Genomic DNA, 23,775 nt, shown 5'->3' with positions numbered 1-23,775 from the left:
AAATAAATAAATGAATAAATTCCAGGAATAAAATACGGACCGGCAACATTTATTTGAATGTAAATCTTTGCACTTCTTTTTTTGTTGTTGTTAAATTATTACACTTTTTTTTTCTTAATACCGTAATTTTCGCCGCCACCCACCAAATTTGACACAAAAACGACATTTGTTCATAGATAAGCCGTACTTGACTAAAAGCCGCAGCTGTCCTCACTGTATTATGGGATATTTATACCCAAAGATATCAACCGGTAACACTTTATTTGACAGCGGCATCATACGAGTGTCATAAGACCAAATGAACCATTATTGGTACTTAAAAAAGCTTCATTTGGCAATCCTATTCCCTTTGGGGAGACTGTCAGCCTCTGCTGCCACCTGCTGTCAACACTGTTGTTGTCCAACATGCCTCCTAGCATGCATTGCGGCGCTACAGATAACAATCAAAATTCATGTTATATGCTAATTATTTCTTCAGTTACTGTTCCAGTTGTTTCATTAATTGCTATAGTATTTGGTAACACTTTATTTGACAGTGGCGCCATAAGACTGTCAATAGACAATCAATTGCGACATGACACTGTCATAGCATTAATAAATGCTTATAACAGATGTCATTTAGTGCTATCCGGCAAATTATCTCACTTTTGAATGGATATAAAAGATCCGAGCTGGACATAAATAGAGTTACTGAGTCTGACATAATTTGCCGGATGACACTTAATGACATCTGTCATAAGCATTCAGTAATGCCCATGATAGTGTCATGTCATAATTATGACGGTATTATGATGCCGCTGTCAAATAAAGTGTTAGCTATTTACCCAAACAAATAAATAAATGGAAAAAAAAAAAACGCACTGGACCATAAGCCGCAGGATTCAAAATGAAGGAAAAAAGTAGCGGCTTATTGTCCGAAAATTTTGGTAATTTTATTTTAGTTGTCATTATTTATATATATTTTTTTATTTCTCATGGATTTTTTAATTTGCATTTTTTTCAAAGTGTCATTCATTCATTTTATTTAAAATTATTTGCATATATTTTGTTATTGCCTTTCGCAAAATACATGTGGGCAACACTACTAGAGTTTATAAAGGCCGCAGAAAGCTCATTAAAGCTTTATTTAAATCCTATTATTTATTTCACATATGTTTATCTTTATCACAGATTGTACCGGTGCCCGAGGAATCTGCAGAACTTGTCTGAGCTTGCCAGCAGCAGCCCAACAGCACATCGAGTGTAGTGGCACCTGCACGGTGCAATGGCTCTGTTGACTCTCCACAGGATCCCCTCAATCAGTGTCGCAGTGAGTCATCCCCGCACCTTGTAGTGGGCAGTCAAGCGAATCTTTTTGCAATATGCCCTAACATACAGTGGAATGAAAAAGTATCTGAATCTTTTGGACATTCTCACATTTCTGCATAAAATCACCGTAAAATGTGATCTGATCTTAGTTAAAATCACACAGATGTCTGCTTTAACTAAAACCACCCAAACATTTATTGGTTTTCATATTTTAATGAGGATAGTATGCAAACAATGACAGAAGGGGGAAAAAATAAGTAAGTGAACCATCACATTGAATATTTTGAGATCATTATATTGTTGCAGCATCCATCCTCTTTTTAGCTTGAACTGTCTGACAGACTGCCTCAGGTTTTCCTGCAAAACACCCTGATAAACATTTGAATTCATTCTTCCATTAATGATAGCAAGTTGTCCAGGCCCTGAGGCAGCAAAACAGCCCCAAATCATGATGCTCCCTCCACTATGCTTCACGTTGGGGATGAGGTGTTGATGTTGGTGAGCTGTTCCATTTTTCCTCCATGACGTTTTGTGTTACTCCCAAACAATTCAACTTTGGTTTCATCAGTGCACAAAATATTTTGCCAAAACCTCTGTGGAGTGTCCAAGTGCTTTTTTGCGAACATTAAACGGGCAACAATGTTTTTTTAGACAGCAGTGGCTCCCTCTGTGGAGTCCTCCCTCGAACACCATTCTTGGCCATAGTTTTACTTATAGTTTATGTACATACAGTGGGGAGAACAAGTATTTGATACACTGTCAATGGGTTTTCCCATTGGCAGTGTATCAAATACTTGTTCTCATTGTAGATATTAGACTGTGCCAGTGATTTCTGTAAGTCTTTAGCAGACACTCTATGGTTCTTTTTTTACCTCTCTGAGTATTCTGCGCTGAACTCTTGGCGTCATCTCTGGTGGACAGCCACTCCTTGGGAGAGAAGCAACTTTGCCAAACTCGCTCTCCATTTGTAGATTACTTCTCTGACTGTCGATTAATGAACATCCACACTTTTAGAGATGGTTAATATCCTTTCCCAGCTTTATACAAATCAACAATCCTTGATCGCAGGTTTTCAGACAGCTTTTTTGACCGAGCCATGATGCAAATTAGACAATGCTTCCCATCAAGACCTTTCTTAACAGGTGTGTATTTTCTAGTGGGCACGGCAGCTTTAAATCACCCATCAGTGTTTGGGCACACGCTTGACTTAAAATGTTTGGTAAAAATTGGTTTCAATTGCTCTTTAAGTCTCCTTAGGCAGATGGTTCACTTACTTATTTTCCCCCTTCTGTCATTGTTTGCATACCATCCTCATTAAAATATGAAAACCTATAAATGTTTGGGTGGTTTTAGTTAAAGCATAAACTTTATTTTTATCTGTATGATTTTGACAAAGATCACATTTGATGGTGATTTTATGCAGAAATGTAAGAAATTCCAAAAGGTTCAGATACTTTTTCATACACGTAAGTACATAAGTTTGTCTTATTGATCAACTAGATAAACCACTAGCTTCTACTCAGGAGAAAAAGCTAACATTATTACGCCTTTGCAACCCTGTTAATGTGATTATGCCAAGTATTGTCAATGGCAAATAAATAATGTATAAAAATGTTACCATTTAGCAGTAAAATGAGCAGATTAATCCTCTGGTAGTTTATCACGTATCATTGATGAAGATGTAGCAGAAAATCAGAAAAGTGAAGGCTTATTTTTCAAGACTTTTGAAGCCAAAATGCCCATCAATTCTGGAATGACCCTCCTCACTAGCTTATCATATTCACTGCAGCAGGGATGGTGCAATAGTGTCACTTCCTGTCTGTCTAAATTCTCAACACGCCATCAGCTTTTGTCTCAAACAAGCTTATCTGTTTGCTTTCATCCATCCTGTAAGAATTCGTTTATCTTAACAGCCAATATGTGTCATTAATTTCTACATACTTTGTCATCGATGCAAATCATGCTGTTATCTTAACTCGTGTTCTCTTCTTTTTCTTTTCCTTCTTCTCCTCCAAATACCCATCATTGTAGTCCTAGCTCCTGCCCGGTCCTCCACTTAATTTTTTATTTTTTCTCTCCTTGATTCTGTCTGGACTTGTCAGTTGTGTAACAGGTAATGTTGCAGTGCCACGTTTTCCTTTTTCTGAAGCCCCTTTAACAGATATAGTTATACATTGCTCTTGTACTTATGATCCTAGTTTTCTCTTTTTACGATTGCGCTATTCACCTTCTAGACTTGTTATCCATTCTGAACATCATATCCATCGCCTTGCTTATTTGCTACTATCTTTGTCTGTCTCCTGACTTTGAGCTCCCACTGCACTTTATCAGTGTTGGACCACATTTCACTCAAAAAAAACGACAGAACTTCTTTTCCACCAGCTATTCGTATTCCAATTTGGGACACAGTCTTCAAGTCTGTTAAAAATGGTGTTTTAATATCATTTGCATAAAAAAAAAAAAAAAAAACTGTGTACTTTGGTAAAATGTATGTGTTGTTCATTCAGAGCAGAAATGCCACATCTTAAATTAGAAGTCAACCGGTATGGGATTTTCAGATGCCAATGCCGATAGCGATATCTAAAAAAATTTTCAGCCGATTGCCAATATCCAAAGCCGATATTTGATGCTGCTTCATCAGCTTCAAATTTACAATGATGACCTGAGAGGAATAATTGGAAAGGATTCATTCGGTCTTTTGCCACCAAACCAATACATCCAACATTTCTTTTTATGATTATACACACTCAGCAAGAACAGTGCATTATTTTCAAATAATTAAACCCACCAGGACGTTACGGCAAGAAGCATTTGTTAAGAGCATTGTAAAAAAGCGTTAGCATTTTATAGCATTTAAGCTAGCGGACTTTTGCTATGTAAGTTAGCCAATTGTTCTTTTGTTGTACTTAGATCCTCATTTAGTTTTTTTTTTTTTTTTTTTAATACCGTTTGAGGCTCAGCTCAGGTATTTTAATTTTTTATGTTCCTTAACTGATTAATCGATTATTCGATTTAATTAGTTCATCGATTAATCGACTACTAAAATAATTGAAAGCTGCAGCCGTACTCTCATGCAAGATGAAAAAAAGAAAAATGCAAGCCGAAAGCTTCCTGTAGCAGCCTGCCTTCAAGCTGCTGCAGGGTCCTTCCGGGGTCCTGCCGTCGGTCAGCGGTGGCCACAGCTGCCCACATAGATGCCTGATCAAAATCATTTTTTTATCAGCTTATTTGTTTTTTGTTAATCGGCCGATGACCGATGTTGGACCAAAGTCCATACATCAGCCCGGTCTATCGATCTACCTCTATCTTAAATGAAGTATAGATCGCTTAGCAACACTGATGACAAAATATTACACTGGTTTCAAAGTTGTGAGCCTCCTTGAACAAATTTTCATGTGATTTATTTGATCTGTTTAGGATGAAACTACCCAAAGGAGAGGGAGATTTCAGAAAAGGTATCTTGAAATCATTTACTTTCAACTTTTGACTCTGTTTAACATTATATATCAATAATATTGTATCTTTTTGTTCATCAGGGAGAGCTTTGCCCTTGTGAAGGGAGCGGTGCTTCTTCTAGAAGAGGCCCAAAAAGAGGAGCATGATGAGGAAATGCCTCCCCAGAAACAGGAAGACAGCACCCAGGACAAGCGTCACAAACACATTCATGCCATGGTTGAGCTACTTCGACCAGAAGATAGCATCAAGCTGGTGAGGGCTCACATTTAAACTTGTATTATTGAAGCCCCCTAAAAAATGTTGGATATAAAAACAAATGTGTTGTACAGCTGGTTTTACAATGACTCTATTGTCCTCATGAGGGCTATACTGAAGTCACCCCTGCACATGGTCAGTCACGTGTGGTCACATGTGTCACGCATAATTCCTTAGTTTTCCTCTTTCACTAAAGAAATTCAAAATAATTTCAATGTAAGTGTACAATTGAATATGCTGTACTTTTGTGAAGTCAGAATATAATACAAGGTTTGTTAAGATGCCACCCTATCCTTCCACGCAGGCTGTGCAATTGGAGTCCGTCAGCACAGTCCGAGTCAGGTATCTCATCGTTGTCTCCACCCGCGCTAACAAAGATGAGACCATCCTGCTCGGCATGGATTTCCCCAAACAGGACAGGTGTGTGTACACAACAGAGAGATAGCGTCACGGCATCACTAAACATTTTGTGTCAGATGTCAAACTCAAAACCAAGGGGCCAGAACTGGCCTGCGACAGGATTTCTTGTGGCCCGCGAAAGCAAACCATTTTCATCAACTTCATGTTCCGTGCAAAAAAAGCAAAATTTCAAATTGTTTTCAGTGTTAAAAATGCTGAGATGCTGCAAGCATTTTTGTAATTAAAAATTTATTTTAAAATAAATGCAATAGGCTTTGAACAATACACTTTTATACTGGGTTTTCTCAAAACTAGGTTGTCAGGACAGTTAAAAAAAAGTCTCTAATGTTTATAAAATGGAATTCAGAGTTAAAAAATTGATTTCCATAAATTTTGTTTGTAAGACTAGTATTGCACCGATACAATTTTTTGGTTCCTGATACCGAGTCCAACACTCACGATGCCATTACTGTACCGATACCACGTTTTTTGAAGAAATAATACTTTTTTTCTTTTAATAATACACTGGGTCATACTCACTTGAATGTAAATTAATTGTCATGGCTTGGTTAGCCATTGAGGCGCTAGATGTCCAATCCATTTGAAGTGGCTTCAAATGAATTGGACGTCTACTAGTGATAAACCAGTTGGAGGGAGGGTGCATCTTAGCCAGAGGAAGAACAAATTTTCTTTGTTTACCTCATTTGCTGGCATTGACATCGCTAGAGGTCCAATCCATTTGAAGTGGGATGGTTGGTAGCAAATGGACTTCAAATGGATTGAACGTCTACTTTTGATAAACTCATGGAAATTCACAGCAGAAGTATGATTGGATGCCACATGGTTGGATATCTATCATCATCGGGGAACTGTGACAAGTGCGCCCTCTTTACGGCGGTGTGCTCGCTGGCGGCCATCTTGGGTAGGGGAACTAGCGGTTGGAACTAGATCTCGGAAAGTACATATTGCGCAGCATCGGCACGTTATTACTTAGTACTCCTTGATGCTAATGATGTCATTTTAGTGCGGTACCGGTACCAAACTAGTATCGGTATCTACTTGCGACTAAGTATGGGTAAAGCCGCCAAAGAATTTACTCAAGTAAGAGTAGTGTTACTTCAAAATAATATTACCCAAGTAAAAGTGAAAGTAGTCAAAATAATATTACCCAAGTAAAAGTGAAAGTAGTCATCCAGAAATTTACTCAAGTACAGTACAAGTATAAAAATATTCGGTGAAAAGAATACTCAAGTAACGAGTAACATTGTAAGTGCTTACAAAAGATGAATTTTTTTTTGTCCCTCAGCACTTTGTCTATGAGATGTTGCAAGTATGCTGTGTTATAACCTATTACATAATCATAGTAGGCAAAAAAAAAATCACACAAAAACATAATTCCCACTAGAAATATGTATAGAAATGTAACCTCATCCGGCTTAAGAGCATGAGTGCCCTCTAGTGGAGAAAACATACATATTTCCTAACATGAAGTTAACATCATCATAGTACCGGTTTTCCGTGGCCCATTGGTGCCAAATAGGACATAGGTTGAAATCTGCGCTTTCAAACAATGCTGACTCTTTGTCTAATATATATATATATATATATATATATATATATATATATATATATATATATATATATATATATATATATATATATATATATATATATATATATATATATATATATATATATATATACACATTAGGGCTGTCAAGCGATTAAAATTTTTAATCGAGTTAATTACAGCTTAAAAATTAATTAATCGTAATTAATCGCAATTCAAACCATCTATAAAATATGCCATATTTTTCTGTAAATTATTGTTGGAATGGAAAGATAAGACACAAGATGGATATATACATTCAACATACGGTACATAAGGACTATTTGTTTATTATAACAATAAATCAACAAGATGGCATTAACATTATTAACATTCTGTTAAAGCGATCCATGGATAAAAAGACTTGTAGTTCTTAAAAGAAAAATGTTAGTACAAGTTAGAGAAATTTTATATTAAAACCATTCTTAATGTTTTTGTTTTAATAAAATTTGTAAAATTTTCAATCAAAAAATAAACTAGTAGCCCGCCATTGTTGATGTCAATAATTACTTACACAATGCTCATGGATGCTGAAGCCTATAAAATCAGCGCCAGCAGAGGGCGGCAAAACTCCATAAAACACAACAAGTGAGCGTTTCACTGTGTACTGTCATTTAAATCTCTCTGAGAGGGGCATCTGCGTTAATTGCGTCAAATATTTTAACGTGATTAATTTTAAAAATTAATTAACGGCCTTTAATGCGATAATTTTGACAGCCCTAATATATATGTATATATAATATATATATATATATATATATATATATATATATATATATATATATATATATATATATATATATATATCAGAGGTTGCGCTAGACGTTTTTCGTTGTCTGTCATTTTGACTGACAGGGTCATAAAAATCCGGTCATAATCTATTTTTACCCGTCACTTAAATTTTTAAAATGATAATAATGACATATTCAATAGCAGTGTTTGTCAAAAGCGGTGCGTTACTTACTCAACTCTGAATAAATTGAAGAAACTACCAGCCATGTTGTGTCTACTCTCTGCTCTGTTGATTTGTCATCCAAGACTCAGGGTGCGTTCAAGTTTGAGAATAGCGCACGTACTTCTGACTCCAAGCTGTTTGTCCCTGCTCATTCAATTAGGCTATGTTCATACTACAGGTCTTAATGCACAAATCCGATTTTTTTGTCATATCCGTTTTTTTGGGCGTGCCCGTTCAGACTGGTTTTGTCCATTGAGACCATTCTAGTATTACGCATGGGCTCTAATTCGCAGTCCGACACGCGCCGGTGCGCAGAAGCATCAAAACAAATGAATGACAAGTCATCCGTCATTCCAGGGATATTATATTTTGCTTTTCAAAAGGAGGAGACAAATAACAGACATAAACAATCCCCGTTTAGGCTTATATTCACAGTTTATATGGATCGATAGCACGCACGTACTGTCCGTGCATGTCACACACACATACGGGCAGTTTGCCCCGACTCTCCAAGACGGGCTGCAGCCAGACCCCTCTCCCGACTCTCGGCCGTGTAGGAAATGTTGAAATATAGCTCACATAGAGCAGAGAGAAAACCGATCATTCTCATGCTTTTCCTCAACCCATTTTAATTTTTTTATGACTGTTGTCAAGCCGTTGTCAAGCCTTCCCCAAAAGCCGTGTTCACTGCAAGCTAGGCGCTAATAACGCACAGCTGAAATCGGATTTGGGACACTGGACGGTACAGACCGCCGCGACAGTCTGGACTTCTATGCGACTTGTCCCGTTCAGACCGTCAAGTTACTGCCTGACTCGAGTTGGAAAAACACGAAAAAATTGGATTCGTGCATTAAGACCTGAAGAATGAACGTAGCCTTAGACAATGCTCTCCAAAGCTTCCTAACGTTTCCGTGTTTGCTACACCTGAATGCTAGTTCGGAAATTTTTTCCGAGTAAGGCCAACGACGTCATGCATCAAGAGAGACAATAGCTAATTAATATGCTCACTCGCCATCCTGTAGTCTGGGGTGTGAATTGCAATCTGTCAAAATGACGGATGGACTTCAGTTTTTTCCGTCACCGTTTTAAAAAACCGGTCAATGACGGAAAATATTCGGTTAACGCGACCCCTGATATATATATATATATTTTTTTGTTGTTGTTTTTTTTTTTGTTTGTTTTTTTGTTTTTTTTTACGGTGCTTTGAAGACGCCACATGATTTAACAGGCCGGCATGATCATTAGATTTTCCGACTGCAAGCTTGTGTGTGGTCATGTGGCTGTATTGCTACGTTCAATTAGTGTAATGGGGTCGTGATTATTGTTCAAATGTCACATGTGTGAAACTGGTCGAGCCACTGCGAGCAACTCTGGCAAAAATAAAGTCAAATCTAATATGTATAATAAAGAGGGAATATGTAACAACTGTAGTGTAGCCCAAAGTAGCGGAATAAAAGTAGTGTTTCTTCTTCACAAATCTACTTAAGTATAAGTAAAATAAAATATTGCCTGGTAAAACTACTCCAAAAGTACATTTTTCTCTAAACGTTACCCAACAAAAAGGTAATTCATAAATTTAACACGCTAATACCCACCTCTGCTTGCTACCCTAAAATTTTAGGTTAGTTGCTACCAGTAAAAAAAATATTATCTCGACCCCTCAGTATCATTCCATTAGTTACAGTGCTGGCCAAAAGTATTGGCACCCTTACAATTCTGTCAGATAATGCTCAATTTCTCCCAGAAAATGATTGAAATTATAAATGCTTTGGTAGTAATATCTTCATTTATTTTGCTTGCAATGAAAAAACACAAAAGAGAAGGAAAAAAAAAAAAAAAAACATTATCATTTTACACAAAACTCCAAAAATGGGCCGAACAAAAGTATTGGCACCTTTTGAAAAATCATGTGATGCTTCTCTAATTTGTGTAATTAACAGCACCTGTTACTTACCTGTGGCACATAACGGGTGGTGGCAATATCTAAATCACACTTGAAGCCAGTTAAAATGGATTAAAGTTGACTCAACCTCTGTCCTGTGTCTTTGTGTGTACCACATTGAGCATGGAGAAAAGAAAGAAGACCAAAGAACTGTCTGATGACTTGAAAAGCAAAACTGTGAGGAAGCATGGGCAATCTCAAGGCTACAAGTCCATCTCCAAAGAACTGAATGTTCCTGTGTCTACTATGAGCAGTGTCATCAATAAGTGTAAAGCCCATGGCACTGTGAGTAACCTTCCTAAATGTGGACGGAAAAGAAAACATGATGAGAGATTTCAACGAAAGATTGTGCGGATGGTGGATAAAGAACCTCGACTAACATCCAAACAAGTTCAAGCTGTCTTGCAGTCCAAGGGTACGACAGTGGCAAACCGTACTATCTGTCGGCGTCTGAATTAAAACAGACTCTATTGTAGGATACCCAGGAAGACCCCACTTCTGACCTAGAGACATAAAAAAGCCAGGCTGGAGTTTGCCAAAACTTACCTGAGAAAGCCAAAAACGTTTTGGAAGAATGTTCTCTGGTCAGATGAGACAATTGTAGAGCTTTTTAGGAAAAGGCATCAACATAGAGTTTACAGGAAAAAAACGAGGCTTTCAAAGAAAAAAACACGGTTCCCACAGTCAAACATGGCGGAGGTTTCCTAATGTTTTGGGGTTGCTTTACTGCCTCTGGCACTGGACTGCTTGAGCGTGTGCATGGCATTATGAAGTCTGAAGACTACCAACAAATTTTGCAGCATAATGTAGGGCCCAGTTTGAGAAAGCTGGGTCTCCCTCAGAGGTTGTGGGACTTGCAGCAGGACAATGACCCAAAACACACTAGAAAATGCTTTGAGAAAAAGCACTGGAGACTTCTAGAGTGGCCAGCAATGAGTCCAGGCCTGAATCCCATAGAACACCTATGGAGAGATCTGAAAATGGCAGTTTGGAGAAGGCACCCTTCAAATCTCAGAGACATGGAGCAGTTGGCCAAAGAAGTATGGTCTAAAATTCCAGCAGAGCATTGTAAGAAGCTCATTGATGGAAACTGGAAGCGGTGGTTAGGCTGAGGGTGCCAATACTTTTGTCCGGCCCATTTTTGGAGTTTAGTGTCAACGATTAAATTTTTTTTTTCTTTTTTTTGTCTTTTGTGTTTTTTCATTGCAAGCAAAATAAACGAAGATATTACTACCCCTGCATTTTTAATTGCAATCATTTTCTGGGAGAAATTGACTATTATCTGACAGAATTGCAGGGGTCCCAATACTTTTGGCAAGCAATGTATACTGCATAGTACAGGTATATGATAAAATGAGGTCTTTATGTATTAATGTGGCTTGCCAGACTTGATGGCTCTCTGAAGGAAACCATAACTGCAATGATGGGTTTGACTGTCCTGAGATTCTGGCTTATCTGCTTGTTTTCAGTGATGAGTGCACCATTGGCTTGGTTCTGCCTGTTTGGAGCGACACACAAGTGTATCTGGACGGAGATGGGTAAGAAGCAGACATTTTGCTTTCATTTAGGATCTTAAAAGAGGACGACATTTTAAAATTGCGATTATTTTGCGGACTTCCACCAAAATGCAATATTTCTAAATGAATTTCCAGCAGTAAACAAAGATCGTAAACCTATAAAATACCATGAGGGTTTAATAAAAATGTGCCGCATATGCAGCCTGACCACTGGGTTTCAGGCCAGAGAACATGTGAACAAGGAATGTTGCTATTTATGGAGCTGGATCATTCTCCATGGATTCTAACTGCTCCTTTCACTTACTTATGCTCTTGCATAAGCCACGGACAGTGATCTGAGAGGCTTTTTGGCCTGTCTTTGCCTGTGCATGTCACTATCTTAATGTTCCCTGGGCAGGTTAGAACTAGAAAGATGAATTCCGTGTGTGTTTCTGACACATTTGGACAAGAAAAATGTAACATTGTTTAATTTATGTCAGTGATGTATTGTGACAGTTTTAAATAGAAGGCAGATATTACAATAGACCTTGTGCTATTCATACAATAGAACAAGTGCCATTCTAAGCGGACCCATATGTCAGACTCAGTGAGTTTATTTGTGCTGAAATTGATTTTAGAACATTACCGTTGACCCTTTATAGTTCAAGTGACTATTTTTGGTCATTTAAAAAAAATACAATATTAACAATTGGTATAAAAGTGGCCTACGTGACCCAAAATTTGTCGCCAGTATTACAGTGGGGCAAATAAGTATTTAGTCAACCACTAATTGTGCAAGTTCTCCCACTTGAAAATATTAGAGAGGCCTGTAATTGTCAATGGGTAAACCTCAGCCATGAGAGACAGAATGTGGGGGAAAAAAACAGAAAATCACAGTTTGATTTTTAAAGAATTTATTTGCAAATCATGGTGGAAAATAAGTATTTGGTCAATACCAAAAGTTCATCTCAATACTTTGTTTTGTACCCTTTGTTGGCAATAACGGAGGCCAAATGTTTTCTGTAACACTTCACAAGCTTTTCACACACTGTTGCTGGTATTTTGGCCCATTCCTCCATGCAGATCTCCTCTAGAGCAGTGATGTTTTGGGGCTGTCGTTGGGCAACACGGACTTTCAACTCCCTCCACAGATTTTCTATGGGGTTGAGATCTGGAGACTGGCTAGGCCACTCCAGGACCTTGAAATGCTTCTTAGAAGCCACTCCTTTGTTGCCCTGGCTGTGTGTTATGGATCATTGTCATGCTGAAAGACCCAGCCTCGTCTCATCTTCAATGCCCTTGCTGATGGAAGGAGATTTTCACTCAAAATCTCTCAATACACGGCCCCGTTCAGTCTTTCCTTACACAGATCAGTCGCCCTGGTCCCTTTGCAGAAAAACAGCCCCAAAGCATGATGTTTCTACCCCCATGCTTCACAGTGGGTATGGTGTTCTTCAGATGCAATTCAGTATTCTTTCTCCTCTAAACACGGGAACCTGTGTTTCTACCAAAAAGTTCTATTTTAATTTCATCTGACCATAACACATTCTCCCAGTCCTCTTCTGGATCATCCAAATGCTCTCTAGCGAACTGTAGACGGGCCTGGACGTGTACTGGCTTCAGCAGGGAGACACGTTTGGCAGTGCAGGATTTGAGTCCCTGGCGGCGCATTGTGTTACTGATAGCAGCCTTTGTTACTGTGGTCCCAGCTCTCTGTAGGTCATTCACTAGGTCCCCCCGTGTGGTTCTGGGATTTTTGCTCACCGTTCTTGTTATCATTTTGACGCCACAGGGTGAGATTTTGCATGGAGCCCCAGATCGAGGGAGATTATCAGTGGTCTTGTATGTCTTCCATTTTCTAATAACTGCTCCCACAGTTGATTCCTTTACACCAAGCGTTTTACCTATTGCAGATTCAGTCTTCCCAGCCTGGTGCAGGTCTACAATTTTGTCTCTGGTGTCCTTCGACAGCTCTTTGGTCTTGGCCATAGTGGAGTTTGGAGTGTGACTGACTGAATTGTGGATAGGTGTCTTTTATACCGATAATGAGTTAAAACAGGTGCCATTAATACAGGTAACGAGTGGAGCCTCGTTAGACCTCATTAGAAGAAGTTAGACCTCTTTGACAGCCAGAAATCTTGCTTGATTGTAGGTGACCAAATACATATTTTCCACTCTAATTTAGAAATAAATTCTTTAAAAATCAAAAAATTTGATTTTCCGGACTGTTGAACAACTGAAGCGGTTCATCAAGCAAGAATGGGAAAGAATTCCACATGAAAAGCTAAGAGAATTAGTCTCCTCTCTTTCAAAACGTTTATTGAGTGTTATTAACACTAGAAAACCCAGCAGAGGCCGACTCGGCCCTTCCCCAAGACAAATATTCCTAATATTTCCAAACAATGGCCGATTTGGCCTCTCTTCCTAAAAAACCCAGAGGTGGCCCAAATGACCCAAGTGCTTTTGAATTAGCAAGTCGTTGTCCGACAGACAGCAACCATTCATATGTAAATGCAACCACTAGACATACATTGTGTTAGAATGCGGCCCAACGGAGGGGAACACACCACGGTTGCACACTTCATGTGAAAGTTTTTGTCAGTTCAAGTCAAGCTACATTTATTAATTTACATTTATTTATGGAGTTTTACGCTTTTTACAAGCTTTTAACTTACTTCTCCTATACTCCACACAGAAAAACAGAAAAAAATGGCCCAAATGTGTACATTGTTTTTGCAAAAAAAAAAAATGTTTTAGAACTGCAATTTGAGTTTAAAGCAAGATCATGTATATAGTTTAGAATGACTGGATCTAATGGAGAAAGAATTGTGGCCATTTTGTCTGAAGTTAGTACGCGAAAACGTATGAAAACCTTTGAGAAAAACAGAAACAGAATTTGTGTCATGAGAAGGTGGAAGGGAGCGGCCCTGAACAGTTTCTTTGAACACACTGAAATAATGACTGAATGTCCCAATAGTCCTAATTAGTATGAAAGGAATATGTACTGCACAGTGTTGTCAATCTTACTTCAAAAAGTAATTAGTTACACGTTACTAACTAAATTACTTTTTGGGAGAAGTAACTCAGTTACCTCATTGTAATTTGTTACTCAGCAAAGTAACACATGTTACTTTTCATCTTCTACACGTTATTACAAATATACAATATAAAACATTTCACATCGAAGATGTTTATGTTAACTGATTGAATTGATTTTTTCATTCCTCCCCCAAAAAACGTAGGTCAGATTTTTACTTTTTTTTTTTTTTTTAATTCACCTATATGAGAGTTAGCGGTATACAATCTCATTGGGCTGTCATGATAAATGGTAAAAAAAAAACACAGGGACCTTGATTACTTGCCATTGAAAATAAATGGGAAATTTGTTTTTATATGTATTTGTTTAAATTCCGATACAGGACATACCATCTTCATAAATAGGACTCAAGACTCGAAAAAGGCTCAAGTCAGGCTACTTTAGCTGAGTAGGGGGTTGGGCGAAACCTTGCTGAGTGAGGCTGCTTTCTCTTTCGCCCAACCCCCCCCTCAGCTAAAGTAGCCTGACTACTAGTCAGGCTACTTCAGACACTTATTTCTTACTTGCCTACTGTAGGTTGATAAATTTGTAGGTAGATTTGTGTATGTCTTAGTCAATCCAAAAAAAAGGTTCCTTCAATCAAAGTATATATTTTCAATCGAAAACAAAAGTCACTTGAATGAAAGCAAAATGTGTTTGAATGCAAAAGTTGCCTGAATGATAGCTTGTTTCTGAACCAAGAGTTGTATTTACGAGTCTTGCATATTTTTTTCCCAGCCATTTCATGTGAGGTGTTTTTCTTGTTACCACTGTTGCTTGGTGTGCTTAGTTGTAGTATTTCTGAATATCTATGTATATCAATGTATATCGACAGCAAATTGTTAACTGATCTTTTCATAAATGTTTTTTTAACATGTAGAGGGTATTCAAACAAATACATCCGAATAAATTAGAATTATTAAAATACTGTCAAAATATCCTCAAACGTTTAGCAGTTTATTGTCAAGTAAAAAGTGTCTGAAAGTAGCCTGATGCCCAACCCCCTTCCACAGATAATGGCTGAAATTTTTCCCCCAACCTCCCTTCCACAGCTAATGGCTGGTTGCAAGTAAAGAAACAGCAGCCTGACTTGTTTACGTTTGCATTCAAACACATTTTGCTTTCATTCAAGTTACTTTTTTTCTCGATTGAAAATATATATATTTTGATTGAAAGAACTTTTTTTGGCTTGACCAAGAAATAAACAAATCTAGCTACAAATCTATCAACCTACAGTAGGCTCTCAAAGTTGTGATTGATTCTCATAAAATTTTGTCTGTCTTTATTTGTAGGCAATTTTTGCATTCAAACACATTTTGCTTTCATTCAAGTGACTTTTGTTTTCGATTGAAAATATATACTTTGATTGAAGTAAACTTTTTTTTTTTTTTGGATTGACTAAGACATATACAAATCTACCTACAAATTTGACAACCTACAGTAGGCTTTCAAAGCTGTGATTGATTCTAATAAAATATAGAAACATATCAAAAGCAAAATAAATATACCAACAAAAGAATTTTTTTGTCTGTCTTTATTTTGAGGCAACTTTTGCATTCAAACACATTTTGCTTTCATTCAAGTGACTTTTGTTTTTGATTGAAAATATATACTTTGATTGAAGGAACCTTTTTTCTTGGATTGACTAAGACATACACAAATCTACCTACAAATTTATCAACCTGCAGTAGGCAAGTAAGAAAGAAGTGTTTAGCTGAGGAGGGGGTTGGGCGAAAAAGGCTCAAGTCAGGCTACTTTAGCTTAGGAGGGGGTTGGGCGAAAGAGAAAGCAGCCTCACTCAGCAAGTTGCATGTAGTTCTAGGCTGAGCCCTCACTTTTCCCATCATGAGTGATGCCCCACGAGGAGAGATTTTACATGGAGCCCCAGTCCAAGGTAGATTATCAGTCATGTTTAGCCTTTTCCATTTTCTAACAATTGCTGCAACTGTTGATTTATTCTCACCAAGCTGCTTTCCAATTGTCCTGTAGCCTTTTCCAGCTTTGTGGAGCTAATCAATTTTTTTATCTGGTGCCTTTTGAAATCTCTCTGGTATTGCCCATGGTAGCAGGTGGATTAAAACTGACTGTGGGGTACACAGGTGACAATGATGAGCTCAAACGGGTGGGGTAAAGGTGGACTTTTTTTAAGGTAGAATGACAACTCTTTGAATGTCATAATTATTGCTGATTCTCAGGTGCACAAATACTGAACTGAATCCCAGTAGATAAAAATATATAACAAATAAATTTTAAAAATCATACAATGTGATTTCTGGATTTTTTTTAGATTGTCTCTATGAGTGGAAATGCATCTATGATTGAAATTTCAGACCTCCACCTCTTTTCAAAGTGAGTGAACTTGCAAAATCACAAGGAGTGCAAATAATTGCTCCCCATTGTATACCAAGTAGTCCCAGGAAAACAAAAAAATCTTGATAACCTTTCAAAAAGTCCAGTATAGAGGATAGAGGGTGTATAAGGGGGTACATTTATGTGTGTTTTCTATAGTATTTCATCGTTTTGACTTGATAGTTTTGATTTGCTGTGATTACTCTTGTTTGAATCCTGTGCATCAATAAATATCAGGAAGAAAAGACAAAAATTAACTTTGTCAGACTCTTATTTCAGTTTTACATTTGATACTGATTCAGTGTTCTATTTTCTGCAGGCATCACAAATATACTGTTATAACAAATATTGCTAGCATATAAAGGCCCCACAAATACACTGTCAGAGATATTTTTTCCGACAGTAAAATCGTAAAACAATACACATTATTAAAATGTGCAAAACCCCATAAATGTAGCTTGACTTGAACTGACACATAATATTACATGAATAGTACTACTGTTGTGTGTTCCCCTCCATTTGGGCCGCATACCAACACAAGTGGTTGCATTTCCATATGAATGGCTGTTGTCTGTCGGACAACGACTTGCTAATTCAAAAGCACTTGGGTCATTTAGGCCACCTCTGGGTTTTTTCGGAGGAGAGGCCAAATTGGCCATTGCTTGGGACTGTTAGGAGTAGCAGAATTCTCTGGGACTTCTAGTGTTAAAAGGAAAGATGATGTAACGAAGTGGTAAACATGCCCTTTCCCAACTTCTACTGGATGTGTTGCAGCCATGAAATTCTAAGTTAATTATTATTTGGCAAAAAACAATTAACTTTATCAGTTTGAACATTAAATATGTTGTCTTTGTAGTGTATTTAATTGAATATGGGTTGAGAAGGATTTTCAAATTGTTGTATTTAGTTTTTATTTACATTTTACACAATTTCCCAACTTCAACCGAATCCGGTTTGTTCATTTGAAGGGAGGACTGGGTTATTCCAAAGTGAACAACATGTTACTTGGTTATATAAAGGTTGGAAAACACTGCTCAATTGTCATCACACCTCAAATTGTGCTAATTAGCTTTTGACTTATTTATCTCTGTAGACTCTCACTTCACACCACTGATAGATGGCGATCTCCCTTCCGTGAACTTTTTCAGTGTCACTTCCCCTTCTTTTACGGATCATGTTTCTGTCTCCCAATTCTCAGCGGTTTCAGTGTCACATCAGCAGAAGAAACGAGAATTTTCAAGCCAGTTTCCATGCAGACCATGTGGTAAGTCCTGACGTCAACAGTAGATAAACACACAGTTATGAGTATTCAATTGAACACAACACAGACTCAAAATCTATCTAGGAGTTTTTCTGTGCACTGAATGTGCATCATTTTATTTCCCTCAACTCATGCTGTTCAGTCTCAAGGGCAACTACCTTAAACTAACAAAAACGTTTTGGAGTGTTGAAAAAAACCGCAGTTCCCACACAACTATGATTTAGTGTTTACAGTATTTACTTTATTTATTGACATCTTTAGGGGCCAACATCCGATTTCACTGTGCTTACAACTAGTTGATGTTGTTGAACACTAAAACTCACGCACACATGCAGAAACACACAATACAAATAAACAACCATAACTATTAGGGATTTCCTCCATCCGTTCACGTGATCGGAATTAGAATGTTTTTAAAATATTTACATTTATTTTTATTTTCAACTATTAACTCATTAACTGCCATTGATGGCAAATTATGTTCAATCCATTCTGACTTGGAGGGCTGGCAGCGTTCGTTCCAGCATTGTAGGCCCACTGTCAAATTGGATTGGACGTCTCTCGCCGCCAAGTAAATATATATTTACACAGTATGTTTTTTACTATATATAAAGTGGTACCTCGACATACGATCTCATCGACGTAGGATCTTTTGGACATCCGACGTCAAATTTGACTCATTTCTCTCGACATGTGACAGCATGCTCGAAATGCGAAGATTTATGACAGCGTCGCAAGTTCATTGTTTTCGCTTAAAATGGACACGTGGCAGATTTTCTTGTGAGAGAAATCAACATGTGTCCCAAGAAGGTTAGTGCAGGTGGTGAAAAAAGGAACATTTTATTCTTACCATTGAAGGTAAGAAGGAAATGACAGAAAGATATGAACGTGGTGTGCATGTGATTGAACTGGCTCGACAATACACCTCACCGGTCCCCTCCAACCCTACATACCTACACACCCGCTGCCTCCTCTCTCTGACCTATGTTCGCCAGTCAGTTAAGGTGACAATAAAAAAGCTGTTATTTATTTTTTCATAATTGATTTGTTTTACATGTCTTATTTGATGGATTTGTTAAATTAGAACACGGCTCACCGAATCCACATGCACCCACCGTCTCCTCCCACCTGTGTTCGCCAGTCTCTATACGTTAAGGTGATAATAAGAACACTTTTTTTTTTAAAATTTCCCATTTATTATTATTATTCCAATTTTCATTTCTAATTCTCATTCATTTTGCTATGTGTAATTACTATTAGTAATTGTACCCGCAGTATTTATGAAGGATTTAGTTTTAGGGTTTTTGGGCTTTGAAACTAATTAATCGAATTACAGTGATCCCTCACTACTTCGCGATTCAAACTTTACGCCCTCAGTTCATCGCGGATTTTTTTTTTCCAATGAAAAAAAATAAAATAAAAATAAGCTGTCCCGAGCCAATTGCGTAGTCTCACGCTCGCTCCCTCCGTCCCTCTCCCTGCTCTTTGTTCGTCAGGCAGGCAGTGCACGAGCACTGAAGTTGCCTATTAAAGTCAACGATGATTGACAGATGTATGTTTTTGATCTTGCCAGATTCACGAACTTCAAAAGCGCCACATGCGTCAATCATCGTTTAACTTGTTAAACAGTTGCTGTGGCAACTCATTGTAAGTGAGCAGCTCCGAGCGGATTTGAGTAGACTCACTCAATGAAGCATTTAATAAAGCCAAGCATTTTTATACTAGTTTATTCTTGTTTAAAAATAATTCGATGGGACAGAAACATGTTTAAAACTTATAATTATTACATTTGAAGTGCTTAAAAACATTGAATATATATATATATATATATATATATATATATATATATATACATATATACATATAGAGTATATATATATTTTTTTTTTAATTAAACTTTGGGGGGAAAAAGTGAAAAAACATAACTCTTTTTCACTTATCGCAGCGAGTTCTGGTCCCCATTAACCGCGAAAAACGAGGGATCACTGTATTATGTGTTTTTATGGAAAAAATCTCGCTCGACATACGACCATTTCGACTTACCAACCAGGTCATGGAACGAATTAAATTCATATGTAGAGTAAACATGTGCCGATTACCGGTTTCAAGGTATACCGTGGTACAGAGGTTGCACTAGACTTTTTCGTTGTCTGTCATTTTGACTGACAGGGTCATAAAAATCCGGTCATAATCTATTTTTACCAGTCACTTAAATTTTTAAAATGACTATATCTTGATGCATAATATAAAGTAACTAACATTAGTGCAGTCATGGATTACAGTAAGCAGGCCAGTGCTGTGTTTCCATATATATTTTTTAGGGCTGTCAAAATTATCGTGTTAACGCGCGGTAATTAATTTTTTAAATTAATCACGTTAAAATATTTGACGCAATTAACGCATATGTCCCGCTCAGACAGTATTCTGCCTTTTGGTAAGTTTTACAGCAAGGCTTTTTGTGCTGCCTAACAGCGAACTCTTGTGGTCGCTTTGCGACATGGTTTATTGTGTTCTTGCCAGTTCAATATGGCTGCACAACGTCTCGGGCTGACGCCTACGTTGTAATGTTGTGCTTATATGATCCTTGGACAAGATTTGTCCGTAAGTATGGTTGTTGTAAAGAATGTACATATTATGTTAGTAAGCGAAATGTTATATTTTTTGTATGAGACGCTTTTTGTTTATGTTTAGTGAAACTGTATATCATGCTAAGCTAACGTTGTTGCTAATGCAATGCTTGTGTACTTTTTTTTGTAGTTTTACAACGGTCTAAAGAGGACAATGGTTTGAGGCCATTTTATTAATAAATCAGATGAAAAAGGAAGAAGTCTGATTATTAAGGCGTCGTTCACTAGCTGTCTAGCTTTGGGAAAAGTAGACGCTTCGGAGTGAGGACAGCATAGACAGATTTAAATGACAGTAGAGTGAAATGCCCACTACAGTCCTTATGTACCGTATTTTGAATGTATATATCCATCTTGTGTCTTATCTTTCCATTCTAACAATTTATTTTACAGATTATATATATAATTTACAGAAAAATGTGGCATATTTTATAGATGGTTTGAATTGCGATTAATTGCGATTAATTACGATTAATTAGTTTTTAAGCTGTAATTAACTCGATTAAAAATTTTAATCGTTTGACAGCCCTAATATTTTTATTATATTATGTATATACAGGATTTTTTTTTTTTTTTCCCCCCAAGTGGGACCTTCCATGATCCTAATACATTTAATAATAATAAAATATTATATAATTCCATTATATATATATATATATATATATATATATATATATAATATTTTAATTTATTATGATTACTAAATAAAAATGCACGTTGATACGACGCACATAAAGGCAACTTCAATTTTTTTTAAAAATCGTTAGAAAGTTGTATGGACTTACAATCCGCTAGCTTGTTGTTTCCTGTTGTCTTCCGAAATACACCTGGGTGACGGCGCGTCAAGTGTTCGTTCATAGCCGACGTGCTACCGTGGTATGCGAGCTCAGCTTAGCAAAAAGAGTACACACAGTGGTGGCACCCTCCATATTTTCCTTGAAATAATTTCAGGCTCTGGCTAGTCTGGTCCGCTTTTTTGGCTTTATGCCGCTTTCACCGTGTTACCAATTCTGCCCTTCTTAGTAATTGGCGGTGTTTTCAACTGCTCGCCGCAGTGAGGAGTGAACCGGCGATTCACTTGATTCGTTGTCATCCTTCATCCTCCACTGCACCAGTCCCTCTTTTTTCACCTCTTTTATCAACACCATCGTCGTTTTGGGGCTTTTTGAAGAAACTTCGGACACTCAGTTGCCTTGACATTTTTCCGAGTAAGGCCAACGACGTCATGCATCAAGAGAGACAATAGCTAATTAATATGCTCGCCACCCTGTAGTCTGGGGTGTGAATTGCAACCTGTCAAAATGACAGATGGACTTCAGTTTTTTCCGTCACCGTTTTAAAAAAACGGTCAACGACGGAAAATATTCGGTTAACGCGACCCCTGCCGTGGTATGAAAACGTCAACGTTTCAAAACCGAGAAAATTTTTGGTCATATCGTCCCTAAGGTATTTGCCCTTTTTTTATGTCCCAAAAATGCATGGAGAAATCCCTCCCTTGCAGCTGCAAGGCTCAAGCCTCCCCCACCGGTTGTTGCTTACTGTCAGTGAGTCAGCTGTGCTACACGATAGGTGAAGCTCCTGAACTTTTTTCCCCTCATCGAAGAAAACGAAATCGCTGGTATGGAAATAATTCAGCTAGATAACTCAAATGAACACATTTTAAAGCTGTAACTGTGATACTGTGAAACCGTGTTATTTTGGCTTACGGTTATCATACAGTCAGAATCTCATACCGGCACATGCATAATGTAGAGGTACCACTGTAATTTTATTTTCAATGTTGATTTAACATTTGCCGAAAAAGGAGAAAATATCCAGCGACAGCAAAAAAGTCAAGAAATCACAACCAATAAAGCTCAATTTATCACACTGGGGGACCGACTTTATTCGCAATATGAGTTTAGATTTGTTTTTTAACCTTGTTTTGCGCTATACAACTGATTTGTTTTTAAAAAATGGGGGGGGATTAGTGTTTTTTTTCTTTGCCTATTTAAGAACACCCTTTTATATTATTAGAATGTTGTGATATTTTTGTTCAAACTGCAGGAAGAAAGGCATTTGTATGTGCTCCCCCCCCTCCTTAATAAGTTTCCAAGGTACTGGGTGTTGACCTGTGTTGTTAATCTTACTTTAAAAAAGTAATTACAGTTACAAATTAATTTTCCCAAAAAGTAATTCCGTTAGTAACTCAGTTACCTTAATGTAAGAGCAATTAGTCACTTGGCAAAGTAACTGGTGATATTTTCATGTTTTGTTTTTTTTTCTCAAAAAAAAAAAAAAAAAACAGGTCACACAATGTAAAGTTTAAAGGGTTTTTGGGACAATTGGCCCTAACCCAATTTACACTAAACTTAACTAGACATAGGGGTATTGCGGATATTGCGATAACTAGATAGTAACCTTTGCTATGTGTGGAAGTCATTTGATGTTGTGAATCAACCGTTAAAGTTGTTAAAATAGCTCCTGTTACTGCATTAGTTCCTTTCTCTTTGTCAGGGAAACGCAGGCAGGCAGGTGGTGTGGACCCAATTGCAGGGAAACAAAAAGCAGCAAGGCAGGTGGCTGTGAACTCAAAAAACGTTTTAATAATAACCAAAAGCACAAAGTACAACCAAAAGGACTGATGATCAAAAAGGGAATGTTCAAACCAAAACTTACTTAATCGGAGGGACTGGTACACGAGGGCTTGGATAGGACTTGAAATTGACATTGACATAGACAATGACGCAACAAGGAGTGAAAAGAAAATGGGAGCTCATATACACACACACGCAGACAAGGGGTAACGAGACAACGAGGAACAGCTGGGCAACACATGCGGATGCAGATTGGAGCATACATTAGGAGCAGGTACAACAGGTGAAATCAATGGGCAATCACAGGGACAAGTCACACTAGGAGAAAACTAACACAAAACCTAACACCCCTTTATTTTCGACATGTGTAAGTTGTAAAATTGTTTCATCAGTTTAAGTTAAGTTTTGCCGATTTAGGAGCATTTTAGATAAAAGTTACTTAGGTTCGCTAGGAAGGTTCTCTACAACA

General features: G+C 37.5%; 1 protein-coding gene across 1 annotated transcript in view; it reads left to right on the top strand.

The window, feature by feature from the left end:
- The window catches only part of si:ch211-203d1.3 (protein phosphatase Slingshot homolog 3), a 40,084-nt gene that overhangs the window by 1,057 nt on the left and 15,252 nt on the right, over nt 1-23,775 (top strand). The window contains exons 2-7 of the mRNA XM_057850049.1: nt 1,171-1,309; nt 4,726-4,763; nt 4,845-5,016; nt 5,324-5,439; nt 11,394-11,462; nt 18,044-18,109. Coding sequence (XP_057706032.1) covers nt 1,265-1,309; nt 4,726-4,763; nt 4,845-5,016; nt 5,324-5,439; nt 11,394-11,462; nt 18,044-18,109 — 506 coding nt within the window. The 5' untranslated portion in view covers nt 1,171-1,264. The remainder of the gene's footprint in view (nt 1-1,170; nt 1,310-4,725; nt 4,764-4,844; nt 5,017-5,323; nt 5,440-11,393; nt 11,463-18,043; nt 18,110-23,775) is intronic.

Source organism: Corythoichthys intestinalis, chromosome 11, assembly GCF_030265065.1.
Source record: "Corythoichthys intestinalis isolate RoL2023-P3 chromosome 11, ASM3026506v1, whole genome shotgun sequence".
In the NCBI taxonomy this organism is placed as follows: Eukaryota; Metazoa; Chordata; class Actinopteri; order Syngnathiformes; family Syngnathidae; genus Corythoichthys; species Corythoichthys intestinalis.
This window is presented reverse-complemented; position numbering and strand designations above follow the sequence as displayed.